The 15197-nt window shown below is 51.5% G+C and overlaps 8 protein-coding genes across 8 annotated transcripts; 2 read left to right on the plus strand and 6 right to left on the minus strand.

Moving 5' to 3' along the window:
- Nucleotides 1–2: 2 nt before the first annotated feature.
- Nucleotides 3–309, minus strand: N7459_003693 (copper metallochaperone ATX1; the record flags this gene model as incomplete). The annotated part of the gene is made up of 2 exons (XM_056942877.1): nt 3–154; nt 222–309. The coding sequence occupies 2 exons, from the start codon at nt 307–309 to the stop codon at nt 3–5; spliced, it is 240 nt and encodes a 79-aa protein (XP_056802760.1).
- A 341-nt stretch (nt 310–650) lies between these two features.
- N7459_003694 (uncharacterized protein) lies at nt 651–3728 on the minus strand (the record flags this gene model as incomplete). Its single annotated transcript, XM_056942878.1, has 3 exons — nt 651–1629; nt 1690–2368; nt 2417–3728. 3 exons carry the CDS (start codon nt 3726–3728, stop codon nt 651–653), a joined length of 2970 nt encoding a protein of 989 aa, XP_056802761.1.
- Nucleotides 3729–3997: 269 nt separating this feature from the next.
- N7459_003695 (kinetochore Spc25 family protein) lies at nt 3998–4827 on the plus strand (the record flags this gene model as incomplete). Its single annotated transcript, XM_056942879.1, has 2 exons — nt 3998–4229; nt 4283–4827. The coding sequence occupies 2 exons, from the start codon at nt 3998–4000 to the stop codon at nt 4825–4827; spliced, it is 777 nt and encodes a 258-aa protein (XP_056802762.1).
- Nucleotides 4828–4947: 120 nt separating this feature from the next.
- Nucleotides 4948–6212, minus strand: N7459_003696 (SKI complex subunit WD repeat protein SKI8; the record flags this gene model as incomplete). The annotated part of the gene is made up of 7 exons (XM_056942880.1): nt 4948–5131; nt 5191–5377; nt 5427–5520; nt 5581–5747; nt 5805–6065; nt 6124–6160; nt 6210–6212. The coding sequence occupies 7 exons, from the start codon at nt 6210–6212 to the stop codon at nt 4948–4950; spliced, it is 933 nt and encodes a 310-aa protein (XP_056802763.1).
- A 422-nt stretch (nt 6213–6634) lies between these two features.
- On the minus strand, nt 6635–7117 carry N7459_003697 (mitochondrial 54S ribosomal protein bL32m; the record flags this gene model as incomplete). Its single annotated transcript, XM_056942881.1, has 2 exons — nt 6635–6672; nt 6832–7117. The coding sequence occupies 2 exons, from the start codon at nt 7115–7117 to the stop codon at nt 6635–6637; spliced, it is 324 nt and encodes a 107-aa protein (XP_056802764.1).
- A 259-nt stretch (nt 7118–7376) lies between these two features.
- On the plus strand, nt 7377–8743 carry aspD (septin aspD; the record flags this gene model as incomplete). Its single annotated transcript, XM_056942882.1, has 6 exons — nt 7377–7515; nt 7584–7712; nt 7777–7858; nt 7933–8070; nt 8140–8353; nt 8405–8743. 6 exons carry the CDS (start codon nt 7377–7379, stop codon nt 8741–8743), a joined length of 1041 nt encoding a protein of 346 aa, XP_056802765.1.
- Nucleotides 8744–10210: 1467 nt separating this feature from the next.
- N7459_003699 (putative Golgi matrix protein) lies at nt 10211–12106 on the minus strand (the record flags this gene model as incomplete). The annotated part of the gene is made up of 5 exons (XM_056942883.1): nt 10211–10455; nt 10506–10612; nt 10670–11385; nt 11439–11840; nt 11903–12106. 5 exons carry the CDS (start codon nt 12104–12106, stop codon nt 10211–10213), a joined length of 1674 nt encoding a protein of 557 aa, XP_056802766.1.
- A 483-nt stretch (nt 12107–12589) lies between these two features.
- On the minus strand, nt 12590–13482 carry N7459_003700 (uncharacterized protein; the record flags this gene model as incomplete). The annotated part of the gene is made up of 4 exons (XM_056942884.1): nt 12590–12990; nt 13067–13193; nt 13288–13328; nt 13410–13482. 4 exons carry the CDS (start codon nt 13480–13482, stop codon nt 12590–12592), a joined length of 642 nt encoding a protein of 213 aa, XP_056802767.1.
- Nucleotides 13483–15197: the final 1715 nt, after the last annotated feature.

Raw genomic sequence — 15197 nt, forward strand, 5'->3', positions numbered from 1 at the left:
GATCAAACACTCATGGTCTGCCCATCTGCCTCGCCACTGTTCACCGTCTTCCCGGTCTTCTTGATGACTTCCAGCACTGTGGCATATGACACAGTTGGTTCGGTGGAGACAAGCGCTGTCTGGGAGTCAAGGTTGACGTCGAAGGACTTGACGCCTATGGTGTTGTTAGTACGATCTCAGGAGGACCATGGTGGCAAGTATAAGGTAAGATAATATCATACCTTCCAGCTTCTTGAGCACACGCTCCACGGCGCCGGAGCAGCCGCCACAGCTCATGGATACGTTAAACTTGTACTGGTGGTCCGACATGGTGGTGGGATGAAGAGTCAACGAGCGCGGGGCTGCGGGAGGAAAGGCGGAATGTAAAGTCGGCAGCGACAACTGACAGAGATCAGAGAAAAGCAAGGGGCAGAATAATACTGCTGTGCATCGGATGCTACACGGAATTGACAGGGACATATACACAAATTTATAATCCCCTCTGCGCTGGTCTCCCCCGGCTCCAGGGTCGCGGCTTTGTCATAGGTGTTTCATCCCTTCCAGTGAGCGATTTCCGCGATTGGCCTCCGCGCCACGGTGGGTTCTGCAATAAACATAGTAGTCGCACGTAATATCTTTGCTTCTCGACTCTCTACCAGCTCTATTAATGGCTAGAAACCTGCTGCCCGCCGCTTCTTCTTGTTTTTGCCGCTTTTCTTCACTTCGCGTGTCCCAAACTGGCCTCGCTCCATCTGGGTCATCGGCTCCTCCATCGTAGGCTGGCTGCTGGGGAGCGGGAAGGTAGATGGTGGGTGTTCAGGCTGACTACCCCAGTTACGTGTCGTGAGTGCCACAGGCGTCGGTGGCAGGGATGAAGGATCGGGTGCAACGATTCGCTGGGATCGCTTCTTGCGCAGCCGGTGCCTGGGGGTGGTCGGCCCTGATGCCCCCTCTCTCTCGTCCAGGAGATGTGAAGTCTTTTGCCATTCATAGGTGGCAGGGTTGGCTCCTGTTTGCCAATGGAACAGCAAATTGGCGACATTTCGGGGCATCGCACGGGGTTCTTTGAAGGTGGTAAATGCGGCGAGATTACTGTAGACAGGCGCGGGGGCTTCTTTCGGTCGATCGCCAGATGCTCCATCTGCCTGGAAACGCCTCTCCCTTACAGCCAATGTTTGGCTCAAAGGGATCTGCGAAGATGATAACTGAGGGCGAAGGTCCGGGGGCGACGTCACGCGTCTGTCTGCACCTCGATCCACGTCGGCCGATTGGGCTGGAGGGGGTGCTTTATCATCACTGGGCTCGTTGGAAACCCGGATCAGTCGTGCTAGGAGAAGATCAAGGGCAACCCCTCGAATGATTTTTTCCTTCATTCGACGAGTGAGGTCGGGTATGTCGTGAGGGAGGTCTGTCAGCCACTCGTGAACCAGTCGATCGTAGGTCTCCAAGAGATCCAATGTCAGCTGTTTTTCATGTGACGATGTCGGCATGCCATGGAAGAGTTTGGAAAGCCGTAGCGGCAAAGCCATGAACCCAGGTTGACCTTGAGGGTAGGGGTGTTGAGACAAGGCGGTTGAGACAAGGCGCGCCAGGTCATGAGCGTTCTTATCAATATCGTGCAGCACAGGTCGGCCACCGGTCAACTCAAGCCTGGATGTGATCAGTGCTCCAATCCCTAAAAGGGCCTATGGTAGTAGTTCTCAGACTCACATTGTTTCACTTGCTCGTCCGTCGGTCAAGCTCTCAGTCATATCATTCTCCAATTTCTCAATCATTTGGTCCAACGTAGCCGGCTGTTGTTCCAGACCACTCTGCCTTGCAGCTTCGGGTGTTCCCACAGCAAGTCCATATACAGGTTCCCAATTCAGAGTCCAGTCAAGATCGGTGTCAGTGATTGTAGGCATAACATGTGGAGAAGGCTGGGGATCGGAGGGGCAGGCATCCACAGACTCATCCCAATCGTCCACGACGAAATTCTCATCATCAATGTCTCTGTCCTTCCCGATCGGCCTGTGTCGTTTCAATCGCATAAGACTGCTGTCTTCCTCAAGGTTTAGATCCTGCTCGCTGACATTCTTATCCGGTCCTTTGAAGATTGTTTCGTGCACAGCAAGAGAAGAGTCAATCCAAAATAGCTTGACAAGCGTCAGGCCAGGGTTGTGGTGCGCTTTGCTCACGGGTGCAACAGAGTGAGCAACTTCCCTGAAGACGAAATTCGAGTAATGGGCAAGATTCGTTTGCTCAATAGAAGAAACATCGACTACTGATGGGACGTCGAGTAAAAAAGGATCAGATACAGCTATTGACTCCATCTGGTCATCGGCGACAAAGGGGCATGGAAACACTTGTACCAGCTCAGCAAGTCGAGAATATAATACGAGATGTAAATCTGGCTCGGTCAGTATTCGCATCGAATGGCGGAGAGCTGGGCACATACCCCCATTCATTACTAACTCGCTAAAACGCAGGGTTGTGTCTTCTGGGTCTCGGAAATGACGCCAGGCTAGACGAGCATGTAGAGTTGGTCTCAAGCCCATTTCATTTGGCCGAGTCCCTGTGCTGTCGAACCAGAGCAGCCGAGACGTCGTCAGGACGAAAAAATGAGATTTATGCTGGGTGCTTCTTCGCACATCCAATATCCACTCGGATTGCTTGCCCATGCTGAGCTCGATAATGCTGGACCGAATATTATCACCGGTAATTTGGAAAAGCATAGCGCTGCGACGATCGGCAACCAATATAGTCGAAAAATCGGCAATCCACTCAATAGACGCCCAACCATCATGCCGAGGACCATTCGCACTTGGCTTGTCCTCCATCGTCAGCGAACCTTTCGGGCCAGGGGTGGCAGTCCAGTTAGCCTTGCGTCGTTTTTCTCGGCCCATGATCTCCCAGATGCTCCAGTTTCCCGCAGTATCAACGATGGCCAACTGTTTCTGATACCAAGGATTGAATGCTACCCCGGCATGCGGGAAGGTGCCCGTGTATTCTTTCGAGATTTTCACTGCGGGGTTCGCATCAAGCCTAGAATTTCGCAAAGGCATCGAAAGCGTTGCTATATCTTCATTTTGTATGTGCATGGACACACGGTCTCGTTGGTATAGAGGGCGAAAAACCACGGTTGAATCTGACATGCGAGCAGCCATCCAAGTGGCCTTCTCCTCGTCGTCTTCTGCCGGTCTGGCAAAGCAGATTTGAAGAATTGGAGCCCCGTGCGACGACCATTCAGTCGTTTCCGCATCCCCAATGGACGGTACCCGCAATGCAGAGTCCTCAAAAATGAGCTCTGCGGTATCTTCTACCATCACTCGAAATGAGACCGTATTCCCACATTCTCCAGTCACCACCGCTGCGATAGCAACTGGAGACGGACGAATCTTTACATCATCGTTTCCGAGGTCTACCGCAAATCCCAGGTCCAGAAGCGAGGAGACTTGGGGGTCATAGAGGTCATTTATAGTTGTGACGAACTTGGAGAATGAGTCGTCGCGAATAATGGACCAGTGTGTTGCCAGATCGGGGTGCGCGTTCGGGATCAGCTTCTGATCTGGTGGTCGGATCGTCTCAATTGACCGGTCAGGTTTGATGACGATAAGTGGCGTGGGCACGGTCGTCTTCGTCAAACCAGTGTAGGATATCGAGGGTGGCTGGATAAACGAGCGCGAGAATGTCCAGGTCTTCGTCTCGGGGAGATAGACAGCTCTTCCCACATGCCCATAGTGTAGAGCACTGTCGGGATGTTCATCCATCGGATCTTCTTTTGTTCCTTGCGATGTGCGCAAGGCCCAGCCAGACCATGTCGAGGACTGGTTAGGCGATGAGAGAGAGATTTGGCCAATCAATAATTTGAATGGGTGTCGACAGCAGGGTCATCCAAGCTCGCAAGTTTTTTGATCGCTTATCGATAAGCCCGCCCTTTCGTTGCGCCGCAACCAAACACGCCGATCCCCACGCGTTGGGCTTTCTTCCACCAACATCGCGCCGACGACTTCGCAGCGCAACATCTGGCATATCTACCATGGCTTCTTCATTCGAACCTTCTCTCTCGACAAGTGGCATGCGCCCCCCTCTTGCGTCGGCGGATGCCCCGTCGATGGCCGACTCGTTGCCTAGCATAAACTTCGGGTTCGAAGACCTGCGCAATCGAATGGCCCAATTCACCGCCAAATTTGACGCCTTCATTGAGCGAGGACGTAAACAAGTGCTGGAAGAGCGAAATCAATTCCATATCAATCTTGCTGAATTGCAAGGTACGAGAGCGCCACTCATTTATTCCGACCAGTCACTCACCGTGATACTACAGAGGACGAGCGAATGCGACAGCGGGACATTGAAATCCTCAATTTGAAATCACAGACCCATGAACAGACACTCCAGAAAGAAGCGGCCGAAGCAGCTGAGATGCATGCCGCTATCTCTTCCATCACCATGGAACGCGACTCGCGACTTAGCAAGAGGGACCGCCTCAAACAACAGATTGCAGAGACACAGAAGGCGATCAATCAAAAGCTGGAGGCGCAAAAGATCCACGCCAAGCATTTGGATGCGCAGTCCCGACTCAACTTCCCCGAATTGGAATTTTGGCAGGATTATCTGTGTTTACGGATTGAAGGAGCGGGTCGTGAAGACAGGTTAAAATTCGTTTACAGTCATCTATTGGAGAAAGACTGGGAGGCCGAAGCGTGGTTTGAACTAGGAACCGCTAGCCGCGACTACGAAGTGTTTCACACGCGGCCCAAGGTGGATCGGGATGCGTTGGAGCGTGAGGTCGATCTGGTCAATGATGATCGGGACTTTGGGGGTTTCCTCAAGCGAATGCGCAAATTGTTTATGGAGACCATGAACTAAGGCTGCTTCAATTGTGGTCGGATATCTTTGATGTGAGATTCATAAGTTTTATGCACAGGCAGGACTGAGTTTTCCCAGATCATCAATGTTACGTAGACTACCTAGGTCGGTGTAGGGTGCTCAGCCCCCTGTGGCCTCGCGATAGAATGCCACACTTCGATTTGCACCCGCAGTCGCAAATGCTTCCGAACGGTTCGTTTTGGGGAGCCAGATGACGCTCCAAACCGCCTTTTCAGTTTCGGAGTGAGTGGCAACACACGTTTTAGAGTCAATTGACCAGACCTTAACCTTGCCGTCAAATGAGCTATAACATGCGTCAGACCGAGACTGGCCGATCAAACTGAGAAGAAGCTATGAACTTACCTGCTGAGAAGGTATTCGCCTGTATTGCTCCAAGAAAGAGACAAGATCCAAGCGGAATGACCCGAGAGGTTGGCAATCTGTTCACCAGATGATGTGTCATACAGTACAATCACTTTGGAGTCTCCAGCAGCTGCCAATATCTTCCCACCGGGTGAGAACGCCACAGCTCTGACCGCTTGCACCAGACCTATAGATGCGTTAAATATCTGTGGTTCTTGATGATCAATATCACGGACCTGACAGGGAGAAGGGCATGCGGCCCTCTGAGGTCGTGAAAATGTAGACAGCGCCGTTCTCATGCCCACTGGCAAGTTCATTGCCATCGGTCGACTGTAGTTGTTAGCAAAAGTTGGATTGGATTTTTTTTTCTTTTTGACTGGAGAGACCTACCAGGTCGATACAGGTACCAAAGCTGCCTTTGGTCTCATGATCTCGGAGCTGCTTGCCGGCGTCGCTCAGATCCCACACCCTAAGATGGCCATCTTGGGAAACTCCTGCGAGATACTGCCCATCCTCAGACAAGGCAATCGCCCATGCATTCACACTCGCTAGATGAGCTGTAGGTTTTTGGTTAGCCCGCTATTGCTTCCTCGTTGATCTAGGGCTGCTCATGCCTGTGGTAGACTGGTCTGCGGACCAATGACCCTCCTTGCAAGACCAGACCTTCACGTCACCTGCAAATCCAGCGCTCACGGCGCGGGTACCCTTGCCGTCGGTCACGACGTGGTGGCAGCCCAATGAATGAGCCTCGTCAATGGACTGAACCAGTGGGAATTCGGTGTCGAGGGTCGAGTGTACCTTCAAAGATGGAGCACCCGATGCCGATAAAATCTGCTTCTCAGTCGCTGCGAGCGAAAAGATATCAACGGGGTGCGCTGAAACTCGTTAGCACATCCCATGGGTCAGTCTCATGGGCCAGATGCCAGCACCCACCATTATCTGCTGAGCCCCACGCAAGATATTGCCTCGACTGTTGAAAGTTAGCTGTGGCATCAATCACAAGCTCGAGTCTTTCATACCATTTTGGATATTGTCTAGGATTGCGTGGGTGGTTGTTTAGGCTCGCTGTTTCACGCTGTTGCCGAGCCATGACGTTCCACTCGCGGAGGCCTGCATTCCATTCCGCCTTTGCTTGCAAATCTGCTTTAGGACACTGGGAAAAGTTTCAACTCTATGGGTCTACACCACTCTGCCCAAAGATCGTCTACTGATGAAATGCATTTTGAGATTGTTGGAGTTAATTGAATAAGAGACCGGATCCGAGCAACGCCAAAGAAAAAATATTTATTGATTCCCACATAACCAAACGCCAGGTGCCATGCAGCCTATATCTTCACCACACAATTCTAGAAATACAGTACCCTTCACTTTTCACTTTCCAGGGTCAAGTCTGACAGGCCTTGCAATCTTGAGAAGTGACTACCCTCTCGTTCAATCACAAGGCTCATGCAGTTTGCACAGTTTTCCACGATTCCTTGATTTCTAACGAACTGTCAGTTCACCTGATATCCTTGTGTTCAGGAAGGCACCTATCCCAAAAGATAGTTCCAATTAGGTCTCATCAAGGGCTCATCGTGGATAGCATTTCCCAGAGAAAAGCAAAACCCCAGGGCTGATTCAGTTTAGTCTGCACTCACGTACCTTTGACACAATGGGGGCACAACAGATGAGCCCGCTTGACTTGTCCACAGCCAGGGCATTTGTTGAGGCTTTGCACATCCTTTAGAGCCTTCCCTGCCATTTGTCGGTGGCGCTTCTTCATGTGCGAGGTCTTCTTCTTCGGAACGGCACGGAGGACAGACTCCCAGAGGTCGGCGAGCAGCGGTGGAACAGTGATAGAGATGGGGAGAGCAAACGACGTCGCCAGGAATCTCAAGGGAGTGGGCTGGGATGTCCGCGACAGCGGAGCAAGCAGTCGCAGAGCCATTCTGTTGCGTGGGTGGTGGGAGGGAAGCGCACAAGGTGTAGAAAGCCAACCTTGGGTCGCGCCGTAAATGCGATTGGCGAATGCAAGAAATGCAAACACTGCTCGACTTCTCTTTGCGCAGAGAGGACACACTAGGCCCAAACAGGGATAGCCCACCCCTGAGTTTCGATAGGGAAATAACAACGCCGACCTTAAGGGGGTTCTCCAACATCTTCACCTGGGGAACGCTCTGTGTCTTCACCCCTACCTCATTCCCACAATGGCTGCCGCTACCAGTGCTGCTTCGGCTCAGCAACCCACCGTTTTCCCCCACAGCCATGTCGGTTTCGACAGCATCACCTCGCAGATCGAGCGGAAGCTGTTGAAGCGTGGTTTCCAGTTCAATGTCATGTGTGTCGGTATGCTTGACCCCTCAGCCTGGTTCGACATGTCTGCAATGTTTCAGGGAACTGACTTTTGCTGGTAGGTCAAACTGGCCTGGGCAAATCGACTCTGGTTAACACCATCTTCGCATCCCACTTGATCGACTCCAAGGGCCGCCTGACTCCCAATGAGCCCGTTCGCTCGACCACTGAGATCCAGACTGTCTCGCATAGTATGTTTCCTTGTGCAGGACTATTCAAACACATATGGCGCTCAATGGCTGATTGGTTGGTTAGTAATCGAGGAGAATGGTGTGCGTCTTCGCCTGAACATCGTGGATACACCTGGCTACGGTGATCAGGTCAACAATGATCGCTGGTAAGCATGCAAACATACAACCTTCCCTCTCGAGCACTTGCTACATTTGTAAAGCTTGTGCTAACCGTAACTAGCTGGGATCCCATTGTCAAGTACATCAAGGATCAGCACTCGGCTTATCTCCGCAAGGAACTCACTGCTCAGCGTGAGCGCTACATCCAAGATACCCGTATCCACTGCTGCTTGTTCTTCATTCAGCCCTCTGGTCATGCGTGAGCCTCCCCCAGCCACCAATGGCATCTTGAGCCTGCCCAACTAATCCTATCCACATGATTATCTAGCCTCAAGCCAATCGATATTGTCGTTCTGAAGAAGTTGTCGGACGTTGTCAATGTTGTTCCTGTGATTGCCAAGGCCGATTCCCTGACGCTCGAAGAGCGCCAGGCATTCAAGGAGCGGATCAAGGAGGAGTTTGCTTTCCACAACCTGAAGATGTACCCCTACGATAACGACGAGCTTGACGATGAGGAGCGGGCCATCAATGCCCAGATTAAGGTAACCAAGCCTTGACGCAATGTTTCGGTGTGGCTCTGACACATTTCGCAGGATATTATTCCCTTCTCCGTCGTCGGTAGTGAGAAGACTATTGTCGTCAACGGCAAGCAGGTTCGCGGCCGCCAGAACCGCTGGGGTGTCATCAATGTCGAGGATGAGAACCACTGCGAGTTTGTTTACTTGCGCAACTTCCTGACCCGCACTCATCTCCAGGATCTAGTCGAAACCACCAGCCAGATCCACTATGAGACCTTCCGTGCTAAGCAGCTTCTGGCGCTGAAGGAGAGCAGTGCCGCTGGGGGCCACACTGGTGGTAGTCGGCCCATCAGCCCCTCTGCGGATCGGGAGCTCAGCCGCAACTCGCAACGGGCGGCTATGAATGGATACTAATCTATCTCCATCGCAGATGGTGTTGTGATTGTCGCACGTTTGGCGAAGTGGGCGCTCTCTGAAGCGCGACGGTAGCAAACATTCCAGCGGACAAGGCTCATCATTCCCTCCGAAAATTTTACTGTCCCTTTCGACGCCAGCAGGCCCTTGCAGATATCCCATTTTTCTTTGCGTCTCCTGTTTTCGTCTCCGACATTCTGTACCCCGGGTTCCTCTCTTCTCTGAAAGTGATCGATCGGGCTTTCCCTTATTCTCTAGGATTCGTGTTGCCGGGGGAAAGAGTCCGGCATCCAGCGCTTGTATCTGGCCTTTCCCATGTACTTAGTTTCCTTAATTGACCCTGATGAGAAATTTCTTATTCTTGGATTGCTGCGCCACGATGTCATGGTGTCAACGTTGCTTGCAAGAATGCTTCTCGAGCCGAGTGATGCAATCGAACAACATCTTATGGGATAAGAGTATGCTGCGATGCGTACAACTGGCCGCCGTCTTATCACCCACTGCTCCCCTCGCACGCCTTTTTCAAACCATCGTTGACCATGGTTCGATCACGGGCAGCTGCTGCGATTAGTCGATTTCATTTCTTTAACCTGGATCAACCGCCTGCGCAAGCTCTCCCCTTCAGTCCACCGGGCGCAGGGCCGCCTCTCAAGCTCCTCCAGAGATGGTGATACCAGAACAAAAGCATCTGGGGTTGCAGTTAATGCGCCTCGCCCGCCTATCTATAACCATTTCAGTGTGCATTCTCACTCCAAGGAGATGGATGTCGGAAGACTAGGCTTTGGGTTTTCATCCCAATTTCCCATATGCAGATGCGATCCTTCTCTGCAAGATTTCAATGTGGCTTTCGTCCCATAGTAATTGCCACTAAATCCAGCTATGGTTCCAAAATAGGCCACTTCATCCCTCTTGACTATCAATTCCAGAAAAAGTTCTTCATTGGAAAAGGCTTACTCCATGGCATTCTGCTCACCAGGCAGGAGAGCACACCTCATGCCCATACACACGTAGTTGATGCCAGCCCAGCTTGCTCTGTTTTCACAAGACATGATGCGGCGTATGCGTCTGGGGCAGGGGTTGTCACATATTAGATACAGAGAACTCGAACTAATCAGGGAACTCGCAAAAGAATAGCTCCCAATTCTGTGCTTGTCATACACAACCTGGCCGCGGACGGGGTCTACCGCTTAGGTGCGGTCGTGGCTCGGTGATTATGGAGGTGTCAAGTTCAGGAGTATGGATATAGCGGCACTGGGAGCTATTCCAGATGCGACCTGGTTCACAGAGGATGTCAAGAGCAGATAGACAGGACACGAAAGGACGCAAAGCAGTGCATAAATGGGACCGGCACGATGAAGCCAATCCATGTGTGCATGAAAGTCTAGAACGAAGGCGAAGGCAGTGATGCCAATTCTCTAGTGGGGGCCTTTATACATACACCAAACTAAACAAGCACTCAATTATTGCCTATGACTTGGACGGTCCTGGATGGCTTCCTCGTCTCATTGTACTCACGCTTCCGGCCTCTGCTTCCTGCTCCAGAAAATTGGACCACAATTCGGCCAGTGTTTCTTTGCTCGAGGCGCCGTTGTCCATGAATTCAGTAGCCAGATTGGGAGTGCTGGGAGTGCGCAAAGGAGTACCTGGCACCCGAAGCTTGCCTGGCATATTTGATGTACCTGGTCGGGCTAAACCAGCTTGTTCTCGTTGTTCTGTATGAAGGTGTCAGTTAAGCAAAAACAAGAAAACCGGCAGTACCTACCATCATCCCAGCCCAAGAGAGCTGCAATTAGCTGAAGGATTTGAAACTTCTTAGGATCAGATCGATCCAGCGCAAGGAAATGTAATAAATGGTTGGTAACAATATGTCTGGCGAAAGGTCAGTGATTATAATCTCTCAGTCTGGCAAGATCATGTTTAGCTCACCTGTCCACATTATCTTCCGGCTTTCCTTTCTTGAGGAAGCGTAGGGCCTTCGTCAGATGGTCATTCAGCGTGACGGCCTCATGCCGCAACTTGCCGATAAGAAGATTCTTCTCCTTCACTTCCTTCTCAAAGGGTCGAACCCGCTCCAGTTCCTCCTGTGCATGGTGGAGAGTCTTGTCGGCGTCATTAGCTTGTTGCTGTGCTTCACGTAGGGATCTCCTCAACTCCTCAAGTTGAGCATCGGAGCTTTCCACAAGTTCCCGCAGTTCCTGTTTTCGAGTGGACTGAATATCCTGCAAAGCCCGCTGTAGGCCGTCGACGGTTGATTGTTGAGCATCATGTTCGTTGGACGATTTTTCGTAGGCATCACGGAGGTTGCCGAGCTGCTCCTCGAGGTCGACAACCTTCTCATTCAGGTTTTCGCGAATAGATCGTTCCTCCATGGCGAGAATTTCCCAATTGTGCATAGCCTCCTTCGCCTGCTCAAACTCAGATTGAAGGTATGACTCTTGTTCCATCAGCTCTTCTTTCTCCTTGAGCCAATTTTGCTGGGAGAGATTAGTCCGATCTCGAAGGGTGGAAATCTCCTTCGATTTCTGAGCCGATTCATCAGAAAGCATTGCTAGTTCTGTAGATTTTGATTCGAGCTCTGTCTTCAGGTTCTCATTCTCATCTTCGATCTCCTCGATTTGGGATCGCGCTTGAGCCAATTCCTCCTGGAGGGAATGAGCAAGACTATCGAGAGCAACAATGAGGCAAATAAACGCACCGCATCCTCCTTGAGTCGCTCCCCAAGTTGGGACTTGATTGTATTCACCCGCTCCAAAAGCTTCTGAAACTGCGTTTCTGCCTGTTCTTTCTTGGACTCGGCGTCATCCAATCTCTGCTGCAGAGCCTCCATGTCGGCCGTGTGTTTATATTGGATCTCCTCCAGGGATTTGCGCATGTCGGTCACTTCGGCTCGCAGAGAATCTCGGTCTCGAACGAGTGCATCGAATCGATCTTTGGGCTCGGCATTGCCCATGGCAGGATCGTGGGACTGTCGAATATCGTCGCCAGCGGGTCCTTGAGGATCAGCATCCTGTTGCTGTGTGCTGTCCGCTATCTCCTCGGGCTGAACACCATCTGCGTCCGGGTTTTCGAGTGGGTCATCTGGCTCATCGACGTCGTCCTTGGGCCTTCTTCAGTAATGGTTGCAACAGGAGACAGGAGAGGGGTGGCAGGCGCACACACCTGAGAGACGTCATTGTGGTTTCCTGCTGCATCTACAGGCTCTCTTGCATCCTGCTGGGCATTCTCTTTGGCCTTTGCGCCCTTCTTCTTGTTCTTCTTCGACTTCGCGCCTAGAGACCGGGGGGCGGGGTGAGTGGATTGCAACCCTCGGAGGAATTCGTCAATGTTCGCACCTTGCAGGGTCGGAGGATTCTCTCCAGGCATTCTGGGCAATATTGTAAGGCGATCCCAGTGGAGGAGGGGGAGAACAAGATGGCGAATTGCCCAAAGTTGGAAGACTGTCAACACCTCCACTAGCGCGGCCTGGGGAGACCTTTCCGCCCTGCGGGATTGCGATGATTAATCCGACAAATCACAACGCAGACAAGATGGGACTTGATCTCTACAGTGAACTGCACCCTGAAGAGCACTTTATTATGTATTCCCATACAGTATGGTTGCATCACTCAGGTCTCTTTTAGGGGGGCTAGATGTCGAGTCACCTGCTGCATTGCCACTGCTAATTGATAGCTATCTGGGCCGATGAGATTCCTCAAGAGTTTCTATAGGAAGCCTTGCTCTCAGCTTGAGCTACTGAAGATCGCAAGGGCCTTATGCATTCTGGTGGTCTTCTCACTTAAAAAAAGAAGAGAAAGAAGGAGGTTCATGGCTTCATTTCCGATGGTCTGAGATCGCGCAAGGTCGTCATTACATAAAGTCATCCAGGAAGTCCTCGTCTCGGTCTTGGTTGCTGCTGGCCTGCATGTTCTCCTCGCTGAACATGTCGTCATATGCATGGTCCTTTTGCCATTTGAGTTGTTCACGCTCTCTTTTCTCAAGCTTCTCCTTCTCCCGTTGCTGCTCTCGGTTTTTTCGTTCATCGTGTCGCTTCTTCTTCAAGAAATCCTCTCTTTCAGCTCGTAGGTCAGGGAACTTCTCAACGCGGGTCTTGTTGAGCCGGTTGACAATTGGGTTCTCGCGCTCTCGGACTAGAACTTTGCGGACCAACTTCGGATTATGGAAGGATACCTGGCCGGTGGCCATTGAGCCGTCCTTGTACAGATTTGACCACGGCGTGTAGATGATCGTGATATTGTCCTTTTTGTTGCCTACGCGTGTCCGTCAGTCTCCGTGGGCGGGTCATTATGTTCACCCGGGGGGGGGGGGGGGGGGTCTTTTACGGACCCTCTATCGAATTGGCCTTGGTGAGTTGGGCGCAGTCATCTAGAAGCGCCTGAGGGATGTTGTCCCAGGCTTCCCCGTCGCGCATGCGTAAGTAGACGTGGGCACTCGATAGGTTATCAACGTGAAACTGTGAGCGTGAGGATTAGGGCGATTGTCGCTTCGGCCGAGAGTTTAAAGAAGACCAACCCTGTCGCGGAAAGAGATCAGTCAATAAGAGTTACCCTAAGCACAGCCTTGATTGGGGACAACCACACCAGACATCCTGGTCCAATCCAAATTTAATCAGATCCTCATCTGGCAAACCCATTAGAAGCTTTCTTCGGTAGGCCAATCGATGCCATACTCTCGAACTTGTCCTTGCCGACATAAATGAACGCGGCGGGACTAACCACATTTGACGTGAAGTAATAGACCATGGTGGGCGAGCGGCCAGTAGTATCTTTCCAATCGCAACCTGAACAAGTTGGTTTCCAAAAGTCGCTGGCGGGAAGAATTATAGATTAGTCAGCACTATAGATCTGGCCCTGCGCAGCCCGGAACGCGTGTCTCTAGTACCTAGGTACCTAGGTATCTGTGATGTTTTCTATATATACGGGGTAGAAGCCAGCATTATTGCCGCGAGAAAAGCGCGGGAGTATCGAGTACATTACTCTCTCTCTCTCTCTCTCTCTCTCTCTCTCTATTTTAGTATAACCATGCCTGCTCAGTTCGAAATGTATCGGTTATTGTTTTTTACCTAAAGACACATACCCTGCATCTCTCAGGTAAGGTCAGCTGGTGTGAACAACGGCTCCTGGAATAGACCTATTTTCCTTTCCAGGGACCAGTGAACAGGCTTGTAAGCATATACCCGGAGACAGAGGGAGGGGGAAACTCCAATCATCCTCTCCAAGAATACACCTGGGCAGGCTCGGACAGAATGGAGGCACCAAGCAATCCGCAGAATTCCTGCAATTGATGTATATACATATATACTTATATACTTATATACTTATTAGCATGAGCGACTGGCGGCTCCTCAAAGTGGAAGTGAAGGGAGAGTAGTGTGCAGGTTGATGGAATTCCAAATTTGGGACCAATGGGTGAGTGTGTGGTCAGTGTAACGAAACACACAGGGTAAAATCCCTTTCGGTTCATGAAATCCCAACATGGAAAAGGCATGGCCTTGCTGGCAAATAACACATGTAGGGTCGTCGATCAACGATGAGACTTGGCAAGTCATGAAGTACGTCTCTCCGAGGAACTGATGGAGAACCGGCCGTCTGATTGGGAAACCTCAGTAGCCCAACGGGGGTCAGCGCAGGGTCGACGCAGGTGAAACCACCTGGGACAAGAAGAAGAAAAAAAACCATGGAAGCTCAGCGAGTCGAAGCTTTGGCTCGTTTCGGTCCGCTCAGCCACGCGGTTTAAAGTTGGGGAGGTGGAGTCGAGACCACGTCCGCCCCGTTCCTGGTCCAGCACACTCAGCTAACATGATTGCAGGTCTCGGGAAGTAGTCATGCAAATCAGACCATCTTGCGTGACGTGGGGAATCAACGGACCTCATTCCGGCGCAATAACCACTCCGGGATCTAGCTTCCTTTCGGTGCGAAACCTTCGGCCTGCTCTCCACTCGCCCCTGAAGCCTCCTTGAGCTCCAAGCTCACATCCGTTCTTTATGATTTTGACTCTATAATCCGACCTCACATTTGACCGGGTGATGATATCGTTTTCACGAGATGATGGGAACAGCCTTCAAACCCCAGAGACATATGGGCGGCTGTGTCGCTCGCGCCTGTTGAGACATTCTGAAACGGCCCAGGAAGCTCGCGATCATCAAAGCGACCCAGATGAGACCCAAAATGGGGCAGGATGGATGAGATGCCCTTTGGAGGTGGAGAGCTTGCAGTTGAGAGAGCCATCGGTATTCAAATCCTGCGATAAAGCGACGACCGGCTCCTGGCACCTGTAAGCAAAAGTCAACAGTTCAAACATCGAAGAAAGATCAGCACTGATTCCTGAATTGCTGAGTTACGCGTTGTGAGCGACTCGGCTTGAGCGAGGTGCGTGCAATGCCTGCTCCCGAAGGCTTCGCCAGAAGATCTTCGGCTGGGCGAGAAGGGCAAACGCACGCCCCCGGCGAGGAGGGGGA

This window comes from Penicillium hispanicum (genome assembly GCF_028827665.1).
Source record: "Penicillium hispanicum strain IBT 35686 chromosome Unknown utg000003l_segment0_segment0, whole genome shotgun sequence".
NCBI lineage: Eukaryota > Fungi > Ascomycota > Eurotiomycetes > Eurotiales > Aspergillaceae > Penicillium > Penicillium hispanicum.